This window comes from Nothobranchius furzeri, chromosome 3 (genome assembly GCF_043380555.1).
Source record: "Nothobranchius furzeri strain GRZ-AD chromosome 3, NfurGRZ-RIMD1, whole genome shotgun sequence".
Taxonomy (NCBI): Eukaryota; Metazoa; Chordata; class Actinopteri; order Cyprinodontiformes; family Nothobranchiidae; genus Nothobranchius; species Nothobranchius furzeri.
Window position 1 is genome coordinate 92,078,943 of NC_091743.1, and position 22,645 is coordinate 92,101,587.

A 22,645-nucleotide genomic window follows, 5' to 3' on the forward strand; every position below is an offset into this window, starting at 1 on the left:
CGTGGTCGTCATGGCAACGGAAACCGTCCAGACGACAGGACAGTTGGAGAAGGCGAATAGGAGGTGTATGAGCTCTGTGGTGAAAACTGAAGCCAGTCTGACACAAAGGAAACTAGCACCTCTCTCCAGACTTCACACGAGTCGTTTGTCACCCAGAAAGGTGATTTTAAATATATAAACAGGCCTATATTTATCCCGACTTTAGGATTTCTGACCGGAATCCTCCCAACAGGTGAGTAAACACAGCACAGTTATGGTGACAGAATAACGAACAGACTTAACGCTGATGCCAACAGCAAGTCAAATAGCCTAAATCCGTTTTTTACTATCAGAAAATAGTTCCTTTTAATAGAAATGATCAGAACATCAGAAGTGTTTGTTTGTTGTTTTCCCCAATGTCCGGCTCATTATTTTGGTTCTGGTTCTGTGAGCTGATTGGCTGATTTATCAAAACAAAACAAAAAGCTTTTAACAGAATTTTTTTTCTTCCTCCGATTATGACTTAAAAATTAGGGTTCTGGATTAAAAGCACTTTAGCCTGTGAAGTGGAGATGGTGAGTTCAGAAGCAGGAAAAAATGTGGGATTTATTTGCTTGAAAACGATGCATTCATGAGCAGGAAGAAAAACGACTTTCAGATTGGTTCATAGTTAAAATATCTTCAGTTAAACAGTTAAGTGGCAGTTTAACTAATAAATAATGTTTGTGTTAATCTGGTGATAGAGACGAGCAGGGTGAAGAGAGCCCGTCCCAGTGGTGTGATCACCTTCCACACACCTGTCAAACTGCTGAAGGTAAAGAAAAACACCCGTAAGAGAAGTAGGTGATGAAACTGTGTTTAAAACAAACATGGAGGCTGTTGGTCTGAGGAGAACAAGACCTCCCACCTCCTCCTGTCTTGGTGCACAACGCTGAATCATCAGAGTCTCAGGTTGCAGCACGATGAGTCGTATATTACTCTGCAACAGGAGCATTTATCTACCATTATTTACTCAACATGCAATCCAGTCATAATCCACTCAAATGACATACTTACGTTCATCAAATGAAATGATGGTAGGCTATGATGTGCGCTATTTCAACAAATATTTGCAGGAGTTGTGAGAAAAAGCTAGAACAAGCTTTGTATTAGAAATACAAACAGAAATGAGATGCCAAATGTAAATTGTGCAGTTTATTTTTTTGTATTTAGCTTAATTTTCCAACAATTAGCACACTTTTATCGCATTTATAATGGAAATTGCCTAAAATGGTCGTATCACCATATTTTCATTTCACATAATTTCAGCTAATCTAATTGTTAAAACTAAATATTATATTTAAATTTTAATTCTAAATCTAAAATTTTTAAATCTAAATGTTGAATCTGTGAAATCTAAATGTGAACTCTACATCTGCTAATCTACGTTAATTCTAACTCCGGGAGTATGGGGTACCAGGCCCTCTGATGAGATGGAGAGGTGGATTGGTGCTGCATCTTGTAACGTACCCCAGGGCCAAGTATTTACGTAAAAAATGACCATAAATTAATGTTTAACTCCCAGACACAAACTGTGTCAATCAGATTTATATTGAATATAACTTCTTATTGATCATTAGTCACTCCTTAACGCTACAGTCTGCAGTGATGCGGGCGTTGTACCGGTCTGTCGTGGTGAAGAGAGAGCTGAGTCAGAAGGCGAAGCTCTCGATTTACCGGTGGATCTACGTTCCTACCCTCACCTATGGTCATGAGCTTTGGGTAGTGACCGAAAGAACGAGATCACGGATACAAGCGGCCGAAATGAGTTTTCTCCGCAGGGCGCCTGGGCTCTCCCTTAGAGATAGGGTGAGAAGCTCGGTCATTCGGGAGGGGCTTAGAGTAGACCCGCTGCTCCTCCACATCAAGAGGAGCCAGTTACTAACTAAAACTGTATTTATATAGTGCCTTCACATGGCCCAAGGACCAAACAAAGCGCTGCACAGCAGAAATAAGCATTAAAAAATAAAATAAAAAATAAAAGCATATAAAAACAGCAAAAACATGCAGATAAAATCTAGGTGGGGCAGCAACAAGTGCAGAGCCAACAGTTAACGGGACTCTTCCTGAATAAAAGCTAAAGAGTAAAAGTGAGTTTTCAGCTGGCTCTTAAACTTGCCGAGCGTGCTGGCCTGTTTAACCCATGCAGGCAGCTCATTCCAGAGCCTCGGCCCCAGCACCGAGAAAGCACGACCCCCTGGAGATTCCAGTCTGTGTTTAGGAACGACCAACAGTCCTTGCTGTGCTGACCGAAGGTTCCTTGCGGGAACATAAGGCTGAATCAGGTCTGCCAGATAACGTGGAGCCAACTCATTTAAACGTTTAAAAACAAACACCAGAACTTTAAACGGAACTCTAAAAGAGACTGGAAGCCGGTGTCGGGGTGCCAAGACGGGCGTGATGTGTTCAGATCTCCTGGTACCAGTCAGTAACCTGGCTGCCGCGTTTTGGACCTTCTGCAGTTTCGCTTTTCTGCAGTTGAGGTGGCTCGGGCATCTGGTCAGGATGCCTCCTGGACGCCTCCCTGGTGAGGTGTTCCGGGCACGTCCAACCGGGAGGAGACCTAAAGGAAGACCCAGGACACGGTGGAGGGACCATGTCTCTCACCTGGACAGGGAACGCTTTGGGGTTACCCCGGAGGAGCTGGCCCAAGTGGCTGGGCAGCAGGAAGTCTGGGCCTCTCGCCTTAGGCTGCTGCCCCCACGACCCGACTCCGGATAAGTGGCTGAAAATGGATGGATGTTAAATCTTTGCTTTTAAATCTAAATGTTAAATGTAAGTCTAAAAGTTAAATTTAAAATGTTAAAAATCTAAATATGTGAGCTGAATCTTACTGTTCCTAAGATGCCCAGTGAAGCGCAGCCAGTGTCCAATGCTAAGTATTAGCAGTGAAATTTAACTCACAGATTTAGATTTAAAATTACCTTTCAGGATTAGATTAGCTGAAATTATGTGCAATGTAAACATGGTGGTATGAAAATTTTTAGGCACTTTCCATTTTAAATGATCACAGAATACCTCTCACAGAACTGTCTGCTTGACCCTTACCAATCTGGGTTCAAAAAGGGCCACTCCACTGAAACTGCTCTGTTAGCAGTGACTGGATCCTTAACTCATTCACTGCCAGCGTTTCTCACCGTTTTTACTGGTTTTTAAGAGTCACAGAACGTTGCGCGCTAGCATGATGTTGATGCCAAAACACCCAAAACAAAGAGGAGACTCACCTCTTACATCAGGAAGAATCTGTGTGTTTCGAGCGTTATCCGTTCTTTCATAATCCGTTGTCAAATTGTGATCGGCAGACATTTTTCCGGTTCACGCCTCACTTTTTTTTACAGGAATGGCCCAAAACGATCTCCTAACACATGGAGGGTCTGCTTCCTGATCACGTGACGTGTGACGTATGCGGATGAAGATCTGCTTCAGGGCTGAGATGTTTGTTCTCTCAGTGCGGGGGCTCGTTCCGATGCTCACACAGTAAAAAAAAAATGCAAATGACGTCGTCATTGGCAGTAAATGAGTTAAAAGAAGCTAGAGCGACCAAATCCTCAGTGCTTATCCTGCTCGACTTATCGGCTGCATTTGACACTGTCAACCATGGCTTCCTTTTGTCCACACTCTCTAGCATGGGCATCACAGAGAAAGCACACGCCTGGTTTGAATCGTACCTCACAGGACGATCATTCAGTGTATCTTGGCTTGGACAATCCTCTACCGTGCACCATCTTGCCACAGGAGTCCCCCAGGGCTCTGTACTAGGACCTCTTCTCTTTGCCATATACACCACCTCACTGGGTGAGATCATTTGATCACATGGCTTCTCCTACCACTGCTATGCAGACGACACCCAGCTCGATCTGTCATTTCCACCGGACGATCACACTGTCTCAGCACGAATATCAAACTGTCTCTCTGACATATCAAAATGGATGAAATCGCACCATCTCCAACTCAACCTCTCTAAAACTGAACTGCTTGTCATCCCAGCAAAACCATCCATACAGCACAATATCTCAATCCAAAATGACTTCCTATCTCTGGCTCCTTCAAAGGCAGTAGGAAATCTGGGTGTTGTGATTGATGAACACCTGACCTTTAAAGATCATGTTGCCTCTGTTGCTCGTTCATGCCGCTTTGCGCTGTATAACATACGAAAGATCAGACCATACCTAACACAACATGCCACCCAGCTCCTGGTGCAATCTACTGTCATCTCCCGCCTCGATTACTGCAACGCTCTTCTAACTGGTCTTCCAGGCTGTACTGGGAGACCTCTTCAAATGGTCCAGAACGCAGCGGCGCGTCTGGTCTTCAATCAGCCAAAAAGAGCACACGTCACCCCTCTGTTCATTGAGCTCCACTGGCTACCGCTAGCAGCACACATCAAATTCTAATAGCTAACACTAGCATACAAAGTCCGAGATGGTACATCTCCCATCTACCTGAATCCTCTTGCAAAGGCTTACGTCTCGGCCCGGCCGCTCCGGTCATCACAGGATGGTCGGCTAGCAGTGCCTACACCACGCTCAGGACAATCCAGACTCTTCTCATGCATCGTTCCACAAATATGGAATGACCTTCCAAGCACTACCAGAACAGGGGCTTCCTTTTCTATTTTCAAGAAACTCCTGAAGACCCTGCTCTTCAGAGAGCATCTTCTAAACTAGCACCCTCCCTGCACCCGTCCCCCCTCTCTACTGTCCACTCCTTGTTCCCTCCTCTCCATGACTGATGTCAATGTTGTTGTTGTTGTTGTTGTTAGCCTCAAGGGCAACATGCCGATTACACTTGTAAGTCGCTTTGGACAAAAGCGTCTGCTAAACACATAAACATAAACATAAATGTGATGAAAATGTGCTAAATGGTGGAAAAATAAGCCACGTACCAAATTCTATCCTTTAAATCTTTTACATGTACACATGATACCTGGCACCACGTAGACAGAGGCCAGTAAAGAGATGAAAGCAAATCTCCAAACAGCACCCACTCTCGCATGCCTCCCTGAGACGAAGGTAAGAAGTAAACAAAACCTCTCTGTATGTCCAGGTGAAAGATTTACATCATGATTTCCCACAGGTGGACATTGAAGCTGAAAAGCAGAAGGTACAAGAACTGATCCGATCTCTGCGGGACGCAGAAAATAGCTTCATTAAGGTAGGGCAAGTGTTGGTTTTCAGTCAAAATGTAAAAAATCTCTTCCATTTTCGCTGAAATGGGTCTTGTCCAAGGAGCTGGAGTGCTTTTTGAGTGAGCAGGATGATCATAAGCTGAGGAGGAAGCAGCTTCTTCATAAACGCTGGACGGAGAATGTGTGGCTTCCCTGTTGGAGGAGACTGGAGGAACGTGAGGGGAGCTGCAGGCCCCAGCAGAACCGGCTACGCCAGGCGTTGTACGACGACTACCTGAGACACTGCAACTCCAAGGTGACGTTTTCATCTGCTGCTGCAGACGGTTATTAAGTGAAAGCTCATCTAACTTATTTAATGTTTCCTTCACTGGCAGCAGTTTGTATTTCTGGAAGCCTACGACCTACGAGAGTACAACCCTTTTCTCCTCAACACCAGGAAGCCACAGCATTTCAAGGTGGATTTCTTTGTTTAAATGTTTCAAAAACACCCTAAAAATGTCACATACTGCCAGTAAACCCCCTAAAATGATGCTTCATATCTTTAATTAAAATGAAATATTTAAATGAGTTAAAAACAACTTTAATTCCAGAAAGGATAAATCATCTGGCAAGAAGGCATTTCTTATGGTTTTTACACCATTTAACATTATTCTTGAAATATTTTATTGTTTTTCTTTAAAGTTAATTCAGACATTTCCTGTTTGTTCGTGGCAGTGGCACAAATAAACGGTTTCAATTATAGCTATTTTGGTCTTGAGATATTAGCAGATCTTGTGTGATTTGTTAAAAGGATGTTCCTCCCAAAAGTGACATTTTGTCTGACATATTTCCCAAAGTTAGATAAGTGGGGAAAAAATGATCTGTAACCAGCTGACCCGGCTTTAGCTTTAGCTTAGCATAAAACGCAGTAAGTGAATGTTCCAACTAGCATCGTGAGCAAAGACGTGCTCAGTAGTGATCCTGATTCTGCTTGGTGACCTAAATAATCATCCTGACCACAGAACTGGAATCACCAATAGGTGTTTTAAGCCTTTTTGCTCATGATGCTAGTTGGAGCCATTCACTTACTGCGTTTTATGCTAAGCTAAAGCTAAATGAGTACAGCTGGGTCAGGAGAATGATGGGTCTTTCACTTTTGGGTGAAATAAACACTTGGAGGTATTTGTCAGCTACCACACCAAATCTCAGCTCAAGATTTGTAAAACAGACTGAGCGGTGGCCATTTTGGGTACGTTGTCTCCAAAAGTGAGTGGGTAGATGTACACGGAGTGACGGTTTCTGAGTTGAAACCAGCTTCCTCGTCCCATATCTGAATCCATTCTAGTAACTCCACCTGGGGAACGAAACAAATCTGGAACATTTATTCTGTATTCCTCGCTTCCTGATGTTTTCACAGATGTTTTCGTCCAGGCTTGACACCATCCCAGATTACATCCGCGCAACAGCTACATCCGATGGAAGGTGTCATCAGTCAAGCTGCTGGTGCACAGAGACGCTCTCTGGTCTTCAACCAAATCAGTAAAAGCACTTTATTCATTCCACCTCAGGAGTTTAATGGCACATTTCACATAAAACACAACGGTTCAGATTTACAAGATAAAGTTGTAACGTACTAAACAAATAACATCTGAAGCAGTGAGATGTGTGTCTTATTTCTCATTTAGTGGTAATAAAATATCCCTTTATATTAACTTGTTAAAATACACTTTACAGCTCGTCGCTGCTCATCACAACTAGAAAATAAAGACCTGTTTTATTGAGCCAATCTGACTCAGCGGGGAATCTGAAAATATTAGTGACTTTCTTCACATTTTAGCTGCATGAAGGTTGGTGTGCGGAACAGAAAGGGGGAAAAAAGCAATATTCAAAGTATTTTGTGGTACTTTAAGCACATTTCTGTGTATTTTTTTGTACTTGGTGCTCGTTGAGCCTACTCATAAAGCTGAAGGTCCAGTTTGACCGACACCTCTCCAGTGGAGACTTCGTGCAGAAGCAGGCGACGGGTCGCTGCTCCTTTGCTCTCCATGTCTTTCTTTATGGTTGCCACGGGAACCTCAGTGCGACCCAGAAAATCTAAAGGAGCAGTAAAATGCGTCATTCCACTGCATAAATAAAATTAGAAAGACTGTTTATAGACCTGAGCGCGCGCGCGCGCGTGTGTGTGTGTGTGTGTGTGTGTGTGTGTGTGTGTTACTGACTGTCTGGTGAGAACTGGTCTTTCTCAAACACGGTGATGGACAGGACATCCTGGTACAGGTCTTTGATAAAAAACTGACAGTTGAAGTTCCACTTGGGGTTCAGAGTGTCACTGACGGGCCGGGACGTGTAGCACTGAGCGCCGATGGTCAGCTCGCAGTACGGATTGCTCTTACCTGAGGAGAAATAAGGAGTTACCGGGCGCTCTGGGTCGATAAGTCCCTCCACCAAAGTTGAACCTTTGCAGTTTTGGCCAAATCGTACCATCGGGCTATAAAAAGAGCTGTCTGCCACCTCTGTACCCGCCCCAAACTGTTTCATACTCACTATACTATTCATACCCTCCTTGGCAGCATCTCTGATTTAATCAATGAAGTGAAATAAACTCCAGGTCATTGGGGGATGTGGCGTCCAGCAATGGTAGGTATAGGTACAGCCTGACCTTTCACCCTCTATTCTACATCTGGTCAGAGAGGAGACACAACACTGCACGTGTTCCCTTTAAACAAGCCTGCCTTCACACCAGCTGGGAGTCAGGCTCCACAAGTCAGATAACCATAACTTTCTTTCCCAAGGTCCCATCTGCCTGCCTCCAGAAGAAAGAAGATCCAGCTCGAATCAGTTGCTAAAATCAAGAATGATTTCTTAAATAAACATGAACTTTTTCCATGATTTATAATCTAGATAATCATTAAATAAACATGTGTTTATTACTACTTATAATGATTATAGTGTAATGAAATGCTTCATTTATCTGTGCACACTGAATAGATGTTATGTTGTTCAGAACCTGCCACGTGTTCACCATGTTTTGCCGACGAGGTCCTCACACCTGCACCCACACCATAACACGTACGGTTAAGTTAAACCCTGACACACATCGTATTAAACCAGTCAGAACATCCGGTATCTAGAAGGCGTGTTTCTGAGTTGTCTTGGTAACATCTCAAACCTGTCAGCCTCTGATTGGCTGTCCAATCATAACATCAAAACCTTAAAACTGGATCATCCTGAGGGATTCAACAGTTCTAGAGAATCGCTTCAGGCCGGCCATCTGTAGTAAAACCTCTTTAACCATCAAAGATGTCGACACGTCATCAAAACCTTTCTGCACCTGCGAAGCTGATGAGCAAACAGTTCCTGCAGAACAAAGCTGATATCGTTAGACTCCTTAAGAGTCCGCCAGACGCACGGTTCCATCCAGCTGTTGGGACCCGAGACATCTCCGGACTGAAGAGTCGGTACCTCGGTATTCTACAGCCCTCTCGTGCCAGAGGTCAGCCGACCCCGCGGCTTTCGGATCCACCAAGATGATCTCTCTGACTGGGTGAGGTAGACATGACAGATCGTGTCTGATGTTCTTCTGATGATAACAACTTTACAGCTTAGAGCAAACCAAACTCTTTTCACCAGAACTCAGCTTACTTTGATAAGGAAGCTCTGACTGACAACAAATTCACACATAGGTTCCTTCATCACATTTAGTTACATCCACTCACAGTAAATGCTTAATTAATCAGTCATGTTTTAATTATTTGTAAAATAAAGTCTTACTTTTATAAACCTGACTCTTTCTTGAAGTAACACGAAGTGTGGTTGATCACTGAAAAAGCAACGAACCTAGATCTTCTGAATTAAATCCTAGAATCTTCTGATAATTACAACAAAGACCTCGCAGGTTAATATTTGATATTTACATAGAATATTACATCTTCCTGGTCAGAACACGTAAAATCATCAATTAGCCTACGCTACGTTTGATGGCGAGCCAGCCAGTCTGATTCATGTCTATTTACACTTGGAGGTAATTCTCTCATCCACTGAAAGCGGAGCTGTACAGCTCCTCTCGTCCTCTCCCAAGCTGCCGGCAAGGGAAGGTTTTATTTTGAAGAGTGCCTCTTCGTAACTTCCTCTCCGGAGGAGCTGAAGTCAGAACCTTTTGGTTACCAAGTCTGTATCATCAAGCGTTTGCTTTCAAATCCTCTCAACTCCTAGAAGTAAGTCATTTTGTCACGTTTGTGTGTTCATCTGAATGTGTTTTGTTCCTGTTGTGGGCTTGTGCTACACGGACAGGAAACGCTGATCCACGTAGCACTGAAGCCAGCTCTGATTTTAACAGAGGTCTGATCAACAGAGGTTAGTCCGCCGTGATACCGGACGCTTTCCGACGCTACTACCGGATTTCGCCAGGCAGAGACCTGAAGCTGCGTCTGACCGACTCAGAGCGCGCGTTTAATACCCGTAGGCTTCCCCAGGCTGCAACGCCGGTTTTAGGCCATTACGCGGAAGGGGCGTAGCGACGAATATTCCGCTTAATTAGCCGCTTTTCCGACATCAACGAGAACCTTTCAGCGGTATTCCGTGTCGAAGAGGTTAATTCCCTTGTGAATTGTTACCTACACCACGCCTGGTCGAACTGATCATGGCCAGATGCTTGCGTGGCTACATTTAGCATTTAGCTGTTTGGCGCAGAGATCAACCGTTGAAGCTTCTTCAGGTTCTATCAACAATCTGCCGCAGCGAACCAGCAACTAACTCAAATCCCTCCAGGATTGACTTTGTGGTTTTGAATATCGATGATTTCATGCCGATAATGCTAAAAGAGCAGCTGACAAGCAAGCCCTTTTATTTTGAAGGCTTCAGGGGACAGGAAGAGCTTTGTGACACCTATCCTCTGGCCAGATTCCTTCCTCAATCCGATACCGCCATCTACTGGCGTGTTTTTAATCCGGCAGCTTCTACAAAAGCTATTAATCATCAATTAGCCTCGCTGCAGGGAAAATATGGTTACATATTTATGGCCACAGAATGCAACTTTGTCAGATTTTTAAATCATTTTCTTGAGCCGTATTTGCTAAAATGACCCTTTACAGGGTTAATGAAATGTCACTCTGACCCCCGCCCCCCTCTGTGGCCAGAATACCACACTTGCAACTTCAGAGTGGCAGTCCGGTGGCTGTTGGACTTTGTAAAGTGGAGCTGACATGCCTGGCGCTGCAGCACGTTTCCTGCATGTTTTAGATCACGAACACCTGATTTGTTTGATTTAGTGATGAATCACTCCTGTAGACACCGATGAAGGCTGAGGAGTCGTTTCAGCTGTTAGATTAAGGTGCTAAAGAGACAAACACACAGCATGGAGATACGTTCCACTTTTAGGTTTACTAACAGAACACTAGGGGGTGCTAAACCAAAACTGCAAAGTATCCCTTTAATCTTTAAAGACCAAGTCTAAAGCGCGGATCACAATGTGCCATTTTTGGCCCTCTTTGCCAGATCCCTCGTCCAGAGCAGAATCGTGCCAAAAATCGGTCAACGTCAGGGCGACTTGCGTTTCTGTGCACCATGCTGTGAACGTACAGTGTGACCGGCTCTGCGACAGCTGTTTGAGCCGTCTCACGACCAAATCAGCCTCCGACAGTCTACAAGCGTGCTTGAAAATCTGCGACTCCTGTCTGCAACCCACCAATGAAAACACACCTTTGGGATGCCGCAGCAGCAAGACTCCGCCTCTCCGAGCTTCAGTTTCAATTTATGTTTAAAATGCGGATCATAAACTACACACTAGTTAATATTTTTGTTAACAGCCCGAGTGAAACCGGAGTCATACTTAAAATAACTAAAGTACCTTTTTAGACCATCAGATAAATAGTGAAAACCGTGATTCTGGGATCTGTGAGAGCGGAGATGAGCTCACGAACATAAAAAACATGAGATCCCTTTGCTGTTGGTGGAAATTTCTCATATTCAACCAATAAGGACGGTTCAGTAGCGTTTTGCTGCAGAGGGACGGAGGAAGCTCCATGACAGCAGGCGTGAGCGGTCACCCGGGGCGGAGCTGCGGCGCAGTGAGACAGAATTCTCGGCTAAAGCGATATTGCAGCGATCTGCGACAGACGGTTACTTCTCTGTAGGTTAGTGGGTTCTTGCGGAGGAGAAGGATGAAAGACCAGCTGACAGATCAGCTGTTTAGCTGGAAGACGGAGAAAGGAGACCCGCAGCTGGAGTCTGACGCCAAAGCGAGGGTTTTAAAAACGAAGCTTCCTCTGTGAGGACGATGAGTTGGGTCATGACACTAAAGAGAAGAGTTTTTCTGTTTTCAGCTTCGTTTAGGTTAGGGTTAGGGACGGATGCTGCGGGAGGGTGAGGGTTAGGGACGGATGCTGCGGGAGGGTGAGGGTTAGGGACGGATGCTGCGGGAGGGTGAGGTTAGGGACGGATGCTGCGGGAGGGTGAGGGTTAGGGACGGATGCTGCGGGAGGGTAAGGATTAGGGTTAGGGACGGATGCTGCGGGAGGGTGAGGGTTAGGGACGGATGCTGCGGGAGGGTGAGAATTAGGGACGGATGCTGCGGGAGGGTGAGGTTAGGGACGGATGCTGCGGGAGGGTGAGGGTTAGGGTTAGGGACGGATGCTGCGGGAGGGTGAGGGTTAGGGACGGATGCTGCGGGAGGGTGAGGGTTAGGGACGGATGCTGCGGGAGGGTGAGGGTTAGGGACGGATGCTGCGGGAGGGTGAGGGTTAGGGACGGATGCTGCGGGAGGGTGAGGGTTAGGGACGGATGCTGCGGGAGGGTGAGGGTTAGGGATGGATGCTGCGGGAGGGTGAGGGTTAGGGATGGATGCTGCGGGAGGGTGAGGGTTAGGGACGGATGCTGCGGGAGGGTGAGGGTTAGGGATGGATGCTGCGGGAGGGTGAGGGTTAGGGATGGATGCTGCGGGAGGGTGAGGGTTAGGGATGGATGCTGCGGGAGGGTGAGGGTTAGGGACGGATGCTGCGGGAGGGTGAGGGTTAGGGACGGATGCTGCGGGAGGGTGAGGGTTAGGGATGGATGCTGCGGGAGGGTGAGGGTTAGGGATGGATGCTGCGGGAGGGTGAGGGTTAGGGATGGATGCTACGGGAGGGGTGTCCTGCTGGAGAAAGACGTTATGTAGTCTGCCTCTGAAGTCCTGCGCCGTATCGATTGCCACCTCTGGAGTTCTCACAGAGGGACGAGAAGACGGCCAAAAACGGCACAGCGTGATCCGGGCCTGAGTGTGTTATTGGGTCTCACCGTTTGGTTTACAGGCTTTAAGTTCCTGAGCCTCAGTGACCGTAACCAGCAGTCGCCCGATGCCGCTGGACTTTAGAGAACGAGCTGGAGTAAACACAGAGGAAACATCAACACCAGCTTAACTGACCACACCTTCAGATCATCTCTAATCTAGAGAGAATTTAGCAGCCGTGTACCTTGATATGCTCTCTCTCTCTTTTTCTTCTCCGTCTCGATGAAATGTTCCGACGCTGCTTTGATTTTCTGGACCCACGCTGTCCTACCAAACAGAGACCAGGTGTGAAAGCTCTGCCGGGGAAGGCTTCTGAAGGAGAAACCGCTGAGTGCATACCTCTCACTTAAAGTCTCGGTTCTGAGGGCGTAGACCCGATCGATGTGCGAGACGTGGAAGAGCGGCTCGTCGCTGGACGGGTCAGGCGGCATTTTCACCAAAACTTCGTTCAGGAACAGCGGCTGTGGAGAAACATGCGGTAAATCGTGTTTACATTCAAACACAAAGTCATGCTTTAGTCCTCCGCTCACCGTCTTGTACATCTTGAGCTGTATGCTGGTTTTGGAGCTGAACAACTTCTCCGAGCCAGAGGAAGAGAAAGGTTTGGCGCTGTGAGTGAGGAGGAGGAAGTCGTTGAAGAGGAAGGCCCAAAGCTCCCTGCTGCTTTTGCTTTTGTACAGTCGACCGCTGTGGAGTAACTTTCGAGGCCCGACGCAGTTGGTCAGGGAGTTGAAGATCAGATGCTGAACGGAGGAGGGACAGTTGAGCCTACAGTCGATAGCATCCGTGATCCAGATTAGAGTTCATGTACCTCTATGGGCCCCTCACACTGAACGTGGTTCTGGATCCACTCCAGCCGGTCCGAGTTCTCCTTCTCCCGGACGCCCTCGTTGACCTGAAGGCACAGCTCCTCGGCTCGCTCCAGAGCTTCTCGCAGAGGCGCGCGGTCTGCGTGACCTTCTGGTGTGTGCTCCAAGATCTATCAGCAACAACAGCATTGGAATAAAAATGGCGACAGGTGGAAGAAAGAACTGAAACTACTTGAACATACGTTCTTAATGAGCAGCGGGTAGCGGGTGATCCTCTGCATGGGCTTCAGGAGGAAGCTGGACAGCGGCATTCCTTTACAGCGGTAGTTAGTGGCGATTTTCTGCTCAACAGGAAAAGACGTTTGAATCGTGTCTGTAACTTTTCACCCATTAGAGGATCTTTCAGCTTCTCTTCATCACCTTTAGGAAGTCTTTAAAGTCTGGCTGGGAGTGCGTTTTGCTCTGCAGCAGGGCGGCGGCGTTCAGCTGACGGGAGCAGAAACAGATGTACGGCTGCATGTGAGCAAGTTCAGAAGCCAGCAGGTCTCCGATCAGCCGGACGGGCATGTTGTCTCCTCCCGCTTGCTTCCGAACGCGCAGGGCCCTGCGGTGCACACAGGTCAGGACGCTAGTTACCGACCAGTTACAGCTAGTTACCGACCAGTTACAGCTAGTTACTGACCAGTTACAGCCAGTTACTGACCAGTTACAGCTAGTTACTAACCAGTTAAAGCTAGTTACTGACCAGTTACAGCCAGTTACTGACCAGTTACAGCTAGTTACTAACCAGTTAAAGCTAGTTACTGACCAGTTACAGCTAGTTACTGACCAGTTACAGCTAGTTACTAACCAGTTACAGCTAGTTACTGACCAGTTACAGCTAGTTACTGACCAGTTACAGCTAGTTACTGACCAGTTTCAGCTAGTTACTACTAGTTACAGCTAGTTAATGACCAGTTACAGCTAGTTACTGACCAGTTACTGACCAGTTACAGCTAGTTACTGACCAGTTACAGCTAGTTACTGACCAGTTACAGCTAGTTACTGACTAGTTACAGATTGTTACTGACCAGTTACAGCTAGTTACTGACCAGTTACAGCTAGTTACCGACCCGTTACAGCTAGTTACTGACCAGTTACAGCTAGTTACCGACCAGTTACATCTAGTTACCGACCTGTTACAGCTAGTTACTGACCAGTTACAGCTAGTTACTGACCAGTTACAGCTAGTTACCGACCTGTTACAGCCAGTTACTGACCAGTTACAGCCAGTTACTGACCAGTTACAGCTAGTTACTGACCAGTTACAGCTAGTTACTGACCAGTTACTGACCAGTTACAGCCAGTTACTGACCAGTTACAGCTAGTTACTGACCAGTTACAGCTAGTTACTGACCAGTTACAGCTAGTTACTGACTAGTTACAGATTGTTACTGACCAGTTACAGCTAGTTACTGACCAGTTACAGCTAGTTACTGACCCATTACAGCTAGTTACTGACCAGTTACAGCTAGTTACTGACCAGTTACAGCTAGTTACCGACCTGTTACAGCTAGTTACTGACCAGTTACAGCTAGTTACTGACCAGTTACAGCTAGTTACTGAGCAGTTACAGCTAGTTACCGACCTGTTACAGCCAGTTACTGACCAGTTACAGCCAGTTACTGACCAGTTACAGCTAGTTACTAACCAGTTACAGCTAGTTACTGACCAGTTACAGCTAGTTACTGACCAGTTACAGCTAGTTAATGACTAGTTACAGCTAGTTACTGACCAGTTACAGCTAGTTACCGACCATTACAGCTAGTTACTGACCAGTTACAGCTAGTTACTAACCAGTTACAGCTAGTTACTGACCAGTTACAGCTAGTTACTGACCAGTTACAGCTAGTTAACGACCAGTTACAGCTAGTTACTACTAGTTACAGCTAGTTAATGACCAGTTACAGCTAGTTACTGACCAGTTACAGCTAGTTACTGACCAGTTACAGCTAGTTACTAACCAGTTACAGCTAGTTACTGACCAGTTACAGCTAGTTACTGACCAGTTACAGCTAGTTACTAACTAGTTACAGATTGTTACTGACCAGTTACAGCTAGTTACTGACCAGTTACAGCTAGTTACCGACCCGTTACAGCTAGTTACTGACCAGTTACAGCTAGTTACTGACCAGTTACAGCTAGTTAACGACCTGTTACAGCTAGTTACTGACCAGTTACAGCTAGTTAGTGACCAGTTACAGCTAGTTACTGACCAGTTACAGCTAGTTACTGACCAGTTACAGCTAGTTACTGACCAGTTACAGCCAGTTACTGACCAGTTACAGCTAGTTACTGACCAGTTACAGCTAGTTACTGACCAGTTACAGCGAGTTACTGACCATTTACAGCCAGTTACTGACCAGTTACTGACCAGTTACAGCTAGTTACGACCAGTTACAGCCAGTTACTGACCAGTTACAGCCAGTTACTGACCAGTTACTGACCAGTTACAGCCAGTTAATGACCAGTTACAGCTAGTTACTGACCAGTTACAGCTAGTTACTGACTAGTTACAGATTGTTACTGACCAGTTACAGCTAGTTACTGACCAGTTACAGCTAGTTACCGACCCGTTACAGCTAGTTACTGACCAGTTACAGCTAGTTACTGACCAGTTACAGCTAGTTACCGACCAGTTACAGCTAGTTACTGACCAGTTACAGCTAGTTACTGACCAGTTACAGCTAGTTACTGACCAGTTACAGCCAGTTACTGACCAGTTACTGACCAGTTACAGCTAGTTACGACCAGTTACAGCCAGTTACTGACCAGTTACAGCCAGTTACTGACCAATTACTGACCAGTTACAGCCAGTTACTGACCAGTTACAGCTAGTTACTGACCAGTTACAGCTAGTTACTGACCAGTTACAGCTAGTTACTGACCAGTTACAGACGTTTCACCTAACGGTCTGATCTTCTCCTCAGTGGCTTTCAGCATTTTTGTGTCACTTTTTACAAGAAAAAAAAAGCAAACTGATTGGTTTTAATGTTTTTTATTTCTTTTTTTTAAGTTAAAATAAAAAGTCATACTTGAGCAGTTTGGTGTTGCACATGATCAGCTCCCTCCAGTTCACAAAGATCATCGTCATCTCAGTTTCTGTCAGACGACCTGACTCCGACATGGGCTTGTGGAACACCTGAGCATCCACAAATCAGGACAGAAAACAAGGAGAATGAGAGCTGATGCTGCTACGGACACGGTTTTTATTTAAAACTTGCTGTTTTACCTCCAGCACCAGCTCCAGATCCTCCACGTAAGTCTCCTCCGTCTGGATTAGCTCATGGATGTAACCCTGCCTCTTCCTCTCCTGAGGACTCATTGTGTCCAGCGTCATCAGGTTTGCACACCCTGTGGTGTACACACACACGTACACACACACACGTACACACACACACACACACACACACACACACACACACACACACACACACACACACACACACACACACACACACACACACACACACACACACACACACACACACAGCACAAACACTTTCCTTTCAGTCATGGATCTGAGTTGTGATGCAAAAGCAGTTTAAAACACTCGGCGTGTGTCAGAATCGCCCTTTATTATCAGTCCTCTGGTATATTTACAGCTGATGCACAGAATGAGGCACGTTGTCGTTGATGCTAACACAGCGAGCGATGCTAACAACGCTGCTGCCAAGGACAAATGAAGCTGGTGTTGGAAGGACACCTCCAGATGGTTGCATAGGCGGTAAAAGTAGCTAATGCTGACGTGAACGCGCAGAGGAAGACTCAGCTGGTGGTCCAAGTCTTGCTTTGTCTGCAACACCTTCCGTGTTTCTGCTGCTGGTAACAGTTCAGTACAAGACTAGGTTAATGAACACGAACAGATTCACACAATCACTATCGATTAGCCTGATTCCTAGCAATGTGACAGTAAGCTTCCACACTGTAAGAAATGAACTGTTGAATCTACTTTAAATAAGTACATTTTAACTGGTTCCACTAAACCTAGTTGCTTAATTTTGATTGTAATAAACATGTGTTGTTATTAAAAAACAAACGTGAATCACTCTTTACATTCAAGCCACTAGGTTTAGTGGAACCAGACGACATAACGTGGTTAAAGTAACATTAAACAGTTTTGAACACTATTTGTTTAAAGTGGGTTTCAGTGGTTGTGTAGGTAGAAACTTCACATGGGACAGCGCTCCGCCGCCCTCTGCTGACCAGAAACTGTATTTAGCAGTTTGGTGGGATGGGGAGGCGCCCTAGGGGTGGGTGCTTAGCTGTTCGCTGTCCATGGTGCCCGTAGCTAATATAAAGGCTAGCAGTTAGCTTTTTCAGTTTGCCGACTGTCAATAAAAAGCGCAAGAAGAAGAAATAAAAAAAATGTTTTTTTGTTGGCATCATGGCAGAGCCTGGAGGTAAAAGTAAAACAGTCTGTGAAGGAGAGACAAAGAGCTAAAACCAGAGTGAGCACGGGGCTAGTAGTAATATTTTTGTCCAGCAGTGTGGAAAGTTTGACTTTGTGGTTTATTTTACAATCAGCTGGCTCACGTTAGTGTTAGCTTGCTGCTAGCGCTAGCTACAGCAGGCTGCTGCAGGGTTGTTTTCGACAGTTGTAATTCCACTTTCAACCAGTAGGGCGGAGAAGCAGGAAACTATTCAGTGTTACTTTAAGTCAATTCAACATTTAATTTCTTACAGTGCATGGAGACAAATCAAGCATCAGTGAGCCATCTTATTGGTCCGAGGTGTAATGTTGGTGCAAGAATGAGTAACCCTGTTTAAATGCTCCTCTCACACCGGTTCATGTAGAAAACTAAATGACCTCCGTCTGATTAGTTTACATATTTTACTCAATATTTCGTTACTAAACATTTTAATCCCTATTCTCTATAGCCTGGCCTGCCTCCGTCTACACCGAGGACGAGTCTGGACGCTCAGAGGCAGAGCGCACCATGAAGAGCGGGACCAGCCAGCTAAAAAAATACACTCAAAAAAATGGGGGAAATGACTGCATCGCGCGGCGCTGTAGTCAAAGATGGCGTCTGACGACAACGCAAACATCTTTCTTTAGAAGAAAAGCTTTTAGCGCTTCTTCTTGTCTTCATGTCCAAGTCACTTAGGAAAGAGCCGCAGCAAACTCCGTGTCAGGCGCCATCTTTGTTGTTTATCAGAAACTGAGCGTCAGGGTGTGAGACGCACACTGCTCAGCGCTGATTGGCTGGGTTAGAAGGGGGCGGGGTTATTTAGATGGGAGAGTTCCCAGGCCCTGTGCTTCCCGTAAGGAAGCGTTGGCATGTCTGGCCGGGCTCTACTCTTTATGCAGTTAACCCAAAATCATTCATGCCGAGGCAAAATATTGATTTAGCATCATTTGTAATTTATTTGACCAATAACTTTTCTGATTAGAATGAAAGGCAAAAAAAATGTATGTTACAGAAAATGAATGATTTAAGATATAAATATAAAAAGCTCTAACTGTTGCAGCAGCGTGTTTCATTCTATCATAACTAGCTTCCTGTGAGTTGCAGCGCCTTCCTTTTGGCTTCTGACGCTATCGGAGGTTTCTTTCTCATTTTTAAGGATTTCCTAAACTTCAGAGATCAAATCTGAGCAGTTTGGGTTTGAAGTTAAAGACAGACACTCCTCACAGCCTTTGCTTTAAGCCCATGTGACTCAGACCTCCTCACAACGCTCATGGTTGTAAAAGCTTTCCCAGATAAAGATTAGAGGCCCGATACGTTAGCCAGCCGATATCGGTCATCGGCCGAAATTATTTTTAAAAGCCGATTTAGAAAAAAAATCAGGCACCTGTGTGGCCAGCTGCCGCCACTACTACATTAAAGAAAGGACCCAAGGACCCCAACACACCATGGTTTTATGTTTTGAGTGTCTTTTATGTTTGAAGTTCAATAAATATTAAGATATTTATTGAACTGTTTAATTTATATTGCACACAGTGAGTGTTCAGTAGTCTTTCACGATCAATGCGCCGCTAAAACGTATTTATCAGTCTAATAATTGGCTTTAGAAATTGGCCATCGGCAACAAAACCGGTGAAAACCGGTATCGGCCTTAAAAACCCCATATGGGTCAGCCTTTAATGAAGATGGGAACCTAACCAGCTGGACACGGTTTGGTGCGAGTGTAAGAGCTAGCTTATGTCAGGAGTTAAAGACCAGAATGATGTCCGGAGTCTAAGCTGTGTCTCCTGAGCAGCCTCAGCACCTGTCAGACAGGAACAGCTGGGTTTGTGAGCAAGATGGAGTTCTGATCACTAGCTGCATCGCACACAGAAGAGTCACGACAGTATAGGAGTGATGTGAACGTTGAATAAAACTTGCATGACCGCTGAAATGATGTAAAAACGTATTTTGAATTCAAATGTAAAAGTTTACGAGAGTCAGCGTGAGTTTGAACTTATTTTGCCCGCGCCCCTTCCGTCGGGTAAAACATGACTTCAAATCAAAATTCAGCCAGGCATGACTAGTTCTGGACTAACGCGCGTCTCTAACAAAAACTGATATTTGCTTTTGTGTCTAAAATACAAAAGCTTTATTAGCTGAGAGCTAGCTGCCTCGGCCCCTCCTCCCTTAGTTAGTAGCAAGTTAACGAGACGTCAGAGCAAACAGGAGAGGAGCAGAGAAAAGCCCCGACGGTCAGGCGGGAAGAGGAGCCGGGATGTTCTCCTGTTCTTCCTGTAGAGACAGGGCCGTTGGCTCAGAGGAGGAGGAGGGGGACAGAGGAGGAGGAGGAGGAGGAGGAGGTGAGGAAAGCCAGCATTACTGTCCTACAAAAGAAGAAAACATGGATGAAGTGGAGGAGCAGAGGGGGAGGAAGATGGGTGAGATGGAAGAAAGAGGGAGACAGCAGACGTTAATAATGTTTTAACAGGTGCATTAATAATGCATTTGTGGGAATGTAAATGTTATTAATAATCCCAGCCTGGTGGGAAGTGATCTCTGGTAAAGCGCTCCAATAAAGGTGCTACACGACGTCAGACCTCATCGTTTTTACACCCGGGTTCCTGCTAAGCTGCATTTCCTCGTGTTTACGAGCAGAAACACACCAGTTATGAACGCTACTGGGAACAAAATCACACCAGATCAGATCAGAGAGGAAACACGGCACAAAACCACCTCACGGTAAACAGACAAGAAGCCGTCATTCGTTTCTCATTAGCAGGATCGAGTCTTTGGGGTTTCCTCATTAGAAGTTCACCTACTCCCGTTGAAGATGAGGAGCTCGGAGCTCACCACGGGTGTGCACACGCTCCCGTTGAAGACGAGGAGCTCGGGGCTCACCACGGGTGTGCACACGCTCCAGTGTGGAATTTACTGCACAGAATAATCAGCAGAGGAGCAACAATGGGTTTCCGGCTAAGAGACACATTGCTGCTGTTCTCCAGATTATTCCTCCCACGGGAATTCCAGCTGCTCATGCCAATCGTCCGTTCTCCTCTCAAACGGAGCAACGGAAGCGCGTCGCCTCTAGAGAAGCACTAAAACCACGACGCTCACTCACACTGCTGGCTGGGATCAGACTCTGTTGTCATCGTGACATAATTGGTGGGCAGCAGGCCCGTGACGCCGTTGGCTTCTCCCTTCCACCAGTCGGGGCTGGTCTTGTCCAGGACGTTGATCAGCTGACCCTTGGAGAAGCTCAGCTCGTCCTGGTTGGCGGCGGCGTAATCATACATGGCAATGACCTGGCACACTAGAGGTCAGAGGAGGTGAAGAGGAGAGGGTCGGTTCGTTAGCTTAGCGGGTTTATTAGCTATAAGATAACCTTTAATCTACGTCATAAATATAACTCATATTTTTATGTCACTTTTAATTTGCAGTTAAAACAGTGAAAGTTGTAAATATTCATCGTTTTCATTGAAGAGTCAAACTGGAGGGCGGCAGGATGTTGCCGTCTGACCTGGCAGAGGACTCGGAGACGACTTGCTGCTGGACGGTCCCAGGAGTCTGACGTGAGACGAATGAAGCCAGCCTTTCTGACGCTTTCTACCCCGAACCTGCAAACACGTGATGATGAGTTCAGCTGCTCTGGTTCTGAAGTGTCGGGTTTGGGTTAGAGACCTGCAGTTCCCCCAGCCACCAGCCGGTGGAGTTCTTGGCCCGGACCACAACCAGTTGCCCCGGAGACAGGCACAGCCGATATGCTGCTGGGGCCAGGGTGGAGGTGATGGCCTGAGCTATCTCTGCTGCAAAAACAAACAAACAAACAAACAAACAAGCAAACAGTCCATAAAGAGTTGTGATCAGATAAAGGAGATGATCACCGGGTTCGTGACTTTTTCTCACCGGGTCTTTTGTTTGGAACTCCAGGTCTTGATCCCTAACATCATATAAAAACAACAACACATTTACTAGAATCAGTATTTCGGACACATTTACAGTTGTACACATGATCATTACATGATGAATAAACATGATAATAAAATCATTTATTAATTAAAAGTGTATTTTACTGTTGATGCGACCCGACTCACCTCGGGCTCAACAGGTCGCACGTAGTTGGAGGGAAACACTCCCGTCTGGTCACCGATGCATCCCCGCCACCACTCTCCCTCTCTCTCTGTTACCATGACAACGTCCCCCTCCGCAAAAGTCAGGTCACCCGTCTCCGGGCTCTCATACGTGTACAAGGCCACGTACTCTATTAGAAACAGGCATCAGACCGTCACTCCAGCTGGATTTAACCACCGCTGAGTTTTACTGAAGGTGCTGTGTTTTCACCTTCTAGCTGAGCGGGGTCACACGAGTCCAGCGAGGCCAAGCTATGACAAAATAACAGATATTTAGCTAAATACAAATAATAAATGAAGTTTATTTGTAAATTTACATTTATTTTAGCAAATCTTCCTACTCTGGGTTCCCAGCAGCCTCCAGCGTGACGCACGTTTGAGGAAACCATCCCTGCATCCCGTTGAGCTGTCCGAACCACCAGTCGTCCCTCTGCTGCAGCACGCTGATGGCGTCGCCCTGCGAGAAGCTCAGCAGCGCGCTACTAGCGTCGGAGGAAGGACTGAGGAGAGTTTCTGAGGTGGCTGACCAAGAAGAGACGGCGCGGGCAAGCAGAGAACCCGACGGCTGGTGAAAGAGGACAGGATGAGATCATTCAGCTCAGCCTGTAAAACACCCTTACCTGGCTGTTCAGACCACGACAGCCAGCAGATGGCGTCCCCGCTACCACGGACGTCAGCTGCTGCAGGCGGACAGAAGTGCTCGTATGTTTGACCCCCAGAGAGGCAGAGAGCAGAACTCCCAGCAGAGAAAAGCTATAAATATATAGCCTTGTGTGTGTGTGTGTGTGTGTGTGTGTATGTGTGTGTGTGTGTGTGTGTGTGTGTGTGTGTGTGTGTGTGTGTGTGTGTGTGTGTGTGTGTGTACGTGTGTGTGTGTGTGTGTGTGTGTCTGT

General features: G+C 46.1%; 2 protein-coding genes across 2 annotated transcripts in view; one reads left to right on the plus strand and one right to left on the minus strand.

Moving 5' to 3' along the window:
• The first annotated feature begins 10 nt into the window (after nucleotides 1-10).
• On the plus strand, nucleotides 11-6,687 carry fam228a (family with sequence similarity 228 member A). Its single transcript, XM_070549812.1, has 8 exons — nucleotides 11-42; nucleotides 93-160; nucleotides 723-793; nucleotides 4,959-5,030; nucleotides 5,095-5,172; nucleotides 5,247-5,441; nucleotides 5,521-5,601; nucleotides 6,543-6,687. Exons 1-8 carry the CDS (start codon nucleotides 11-13, stop codon nucleotides 6,666-6,668), a joined length of 723 nt encoding a protein of 240 aa, XP_070405913.1. The 3' UTR covers nucleotides 6,669-6,687.
• The window catches only part of itsn2a (intersectin 2a), a gene marked incomplete in the record, with an annotated part of 53,352 nt that continues 37,358 nt past the window's right edge, over nucleotides 6,652-22,645 (minus strand). The window contains 18 exon segments of the mRNA XM_070549979.1: nucleotides 6,652-7,219; nucleotides 7,345-7,518; nucleotides 12,395-12,478; nucleotides 12,571-12,653; nucleotides 12,726-12,847; nucleotides 12,917-13,129; nucleotides 13,198-13,365; nucleotides 13,438-13,536; nucleotides 13,616-13,799; nucleotides 16,270-16,376; nucleotides 16,467-16,588; nucleotides 20,744-20,935; nucleotides 21,143-21,239; nucleotides 21,304-21,428; nucleotides 21,529-21,562; nucleotides 21,717-21,883; nucleotides 21,964-22,004; nucleotides 22,094-22,317. Of these exon segments, the coding sequence (XP_070406080.1) occupies nucleotides 7,077-7,219; nucleotides 7,345-7,518; nucleotides 12,395-12,478; nucleotides 12,571-12,653; nucleotides 12,726-12,847; nucleotides 12,917-13,129; nucleotides 13,198-13,365; nucleotides 13,438-13,536; nucleotides 13,616-13,799; nucleotides 16,270-16,376; nucleotides 16,467-16,588; nucleotides 20,744-20,935; nucleotides 21,143-21,239; nucleotides 21,304-21,428; nucleotides 21,529-21,562; nucleotides 21,717-21,883; nucleotides 21,964-22,004; nucleotides 22,094-22,317 (2,379 nt within the window).

What these genes read in the sequence shown, in the direction of transcription:
- fam228a (XM_070549812.1), top strand. Translation starts at nt 11, where the DNA reads ATGGCAACGGAAACCGTCCAGACGACAGGACA. An exon ending in ACCGTCCAGACGACAGGACA is followed by an intron (nt 43 to 92) that starts GTTGGAGAAGGC and finishes TGAAAACTGAAG; the next exon opens with CCAGTCTGACACAAAGGAAA. An exon ending in GGAAGCCACAGCATTTCAAG is followed by an intron (nt 5,602 to 6,542) that starts GTGGATTTCTTT and finishes ATGTTTTCACAG; the next exon opens with ATGTTTTCGTCCAGGCTTGA.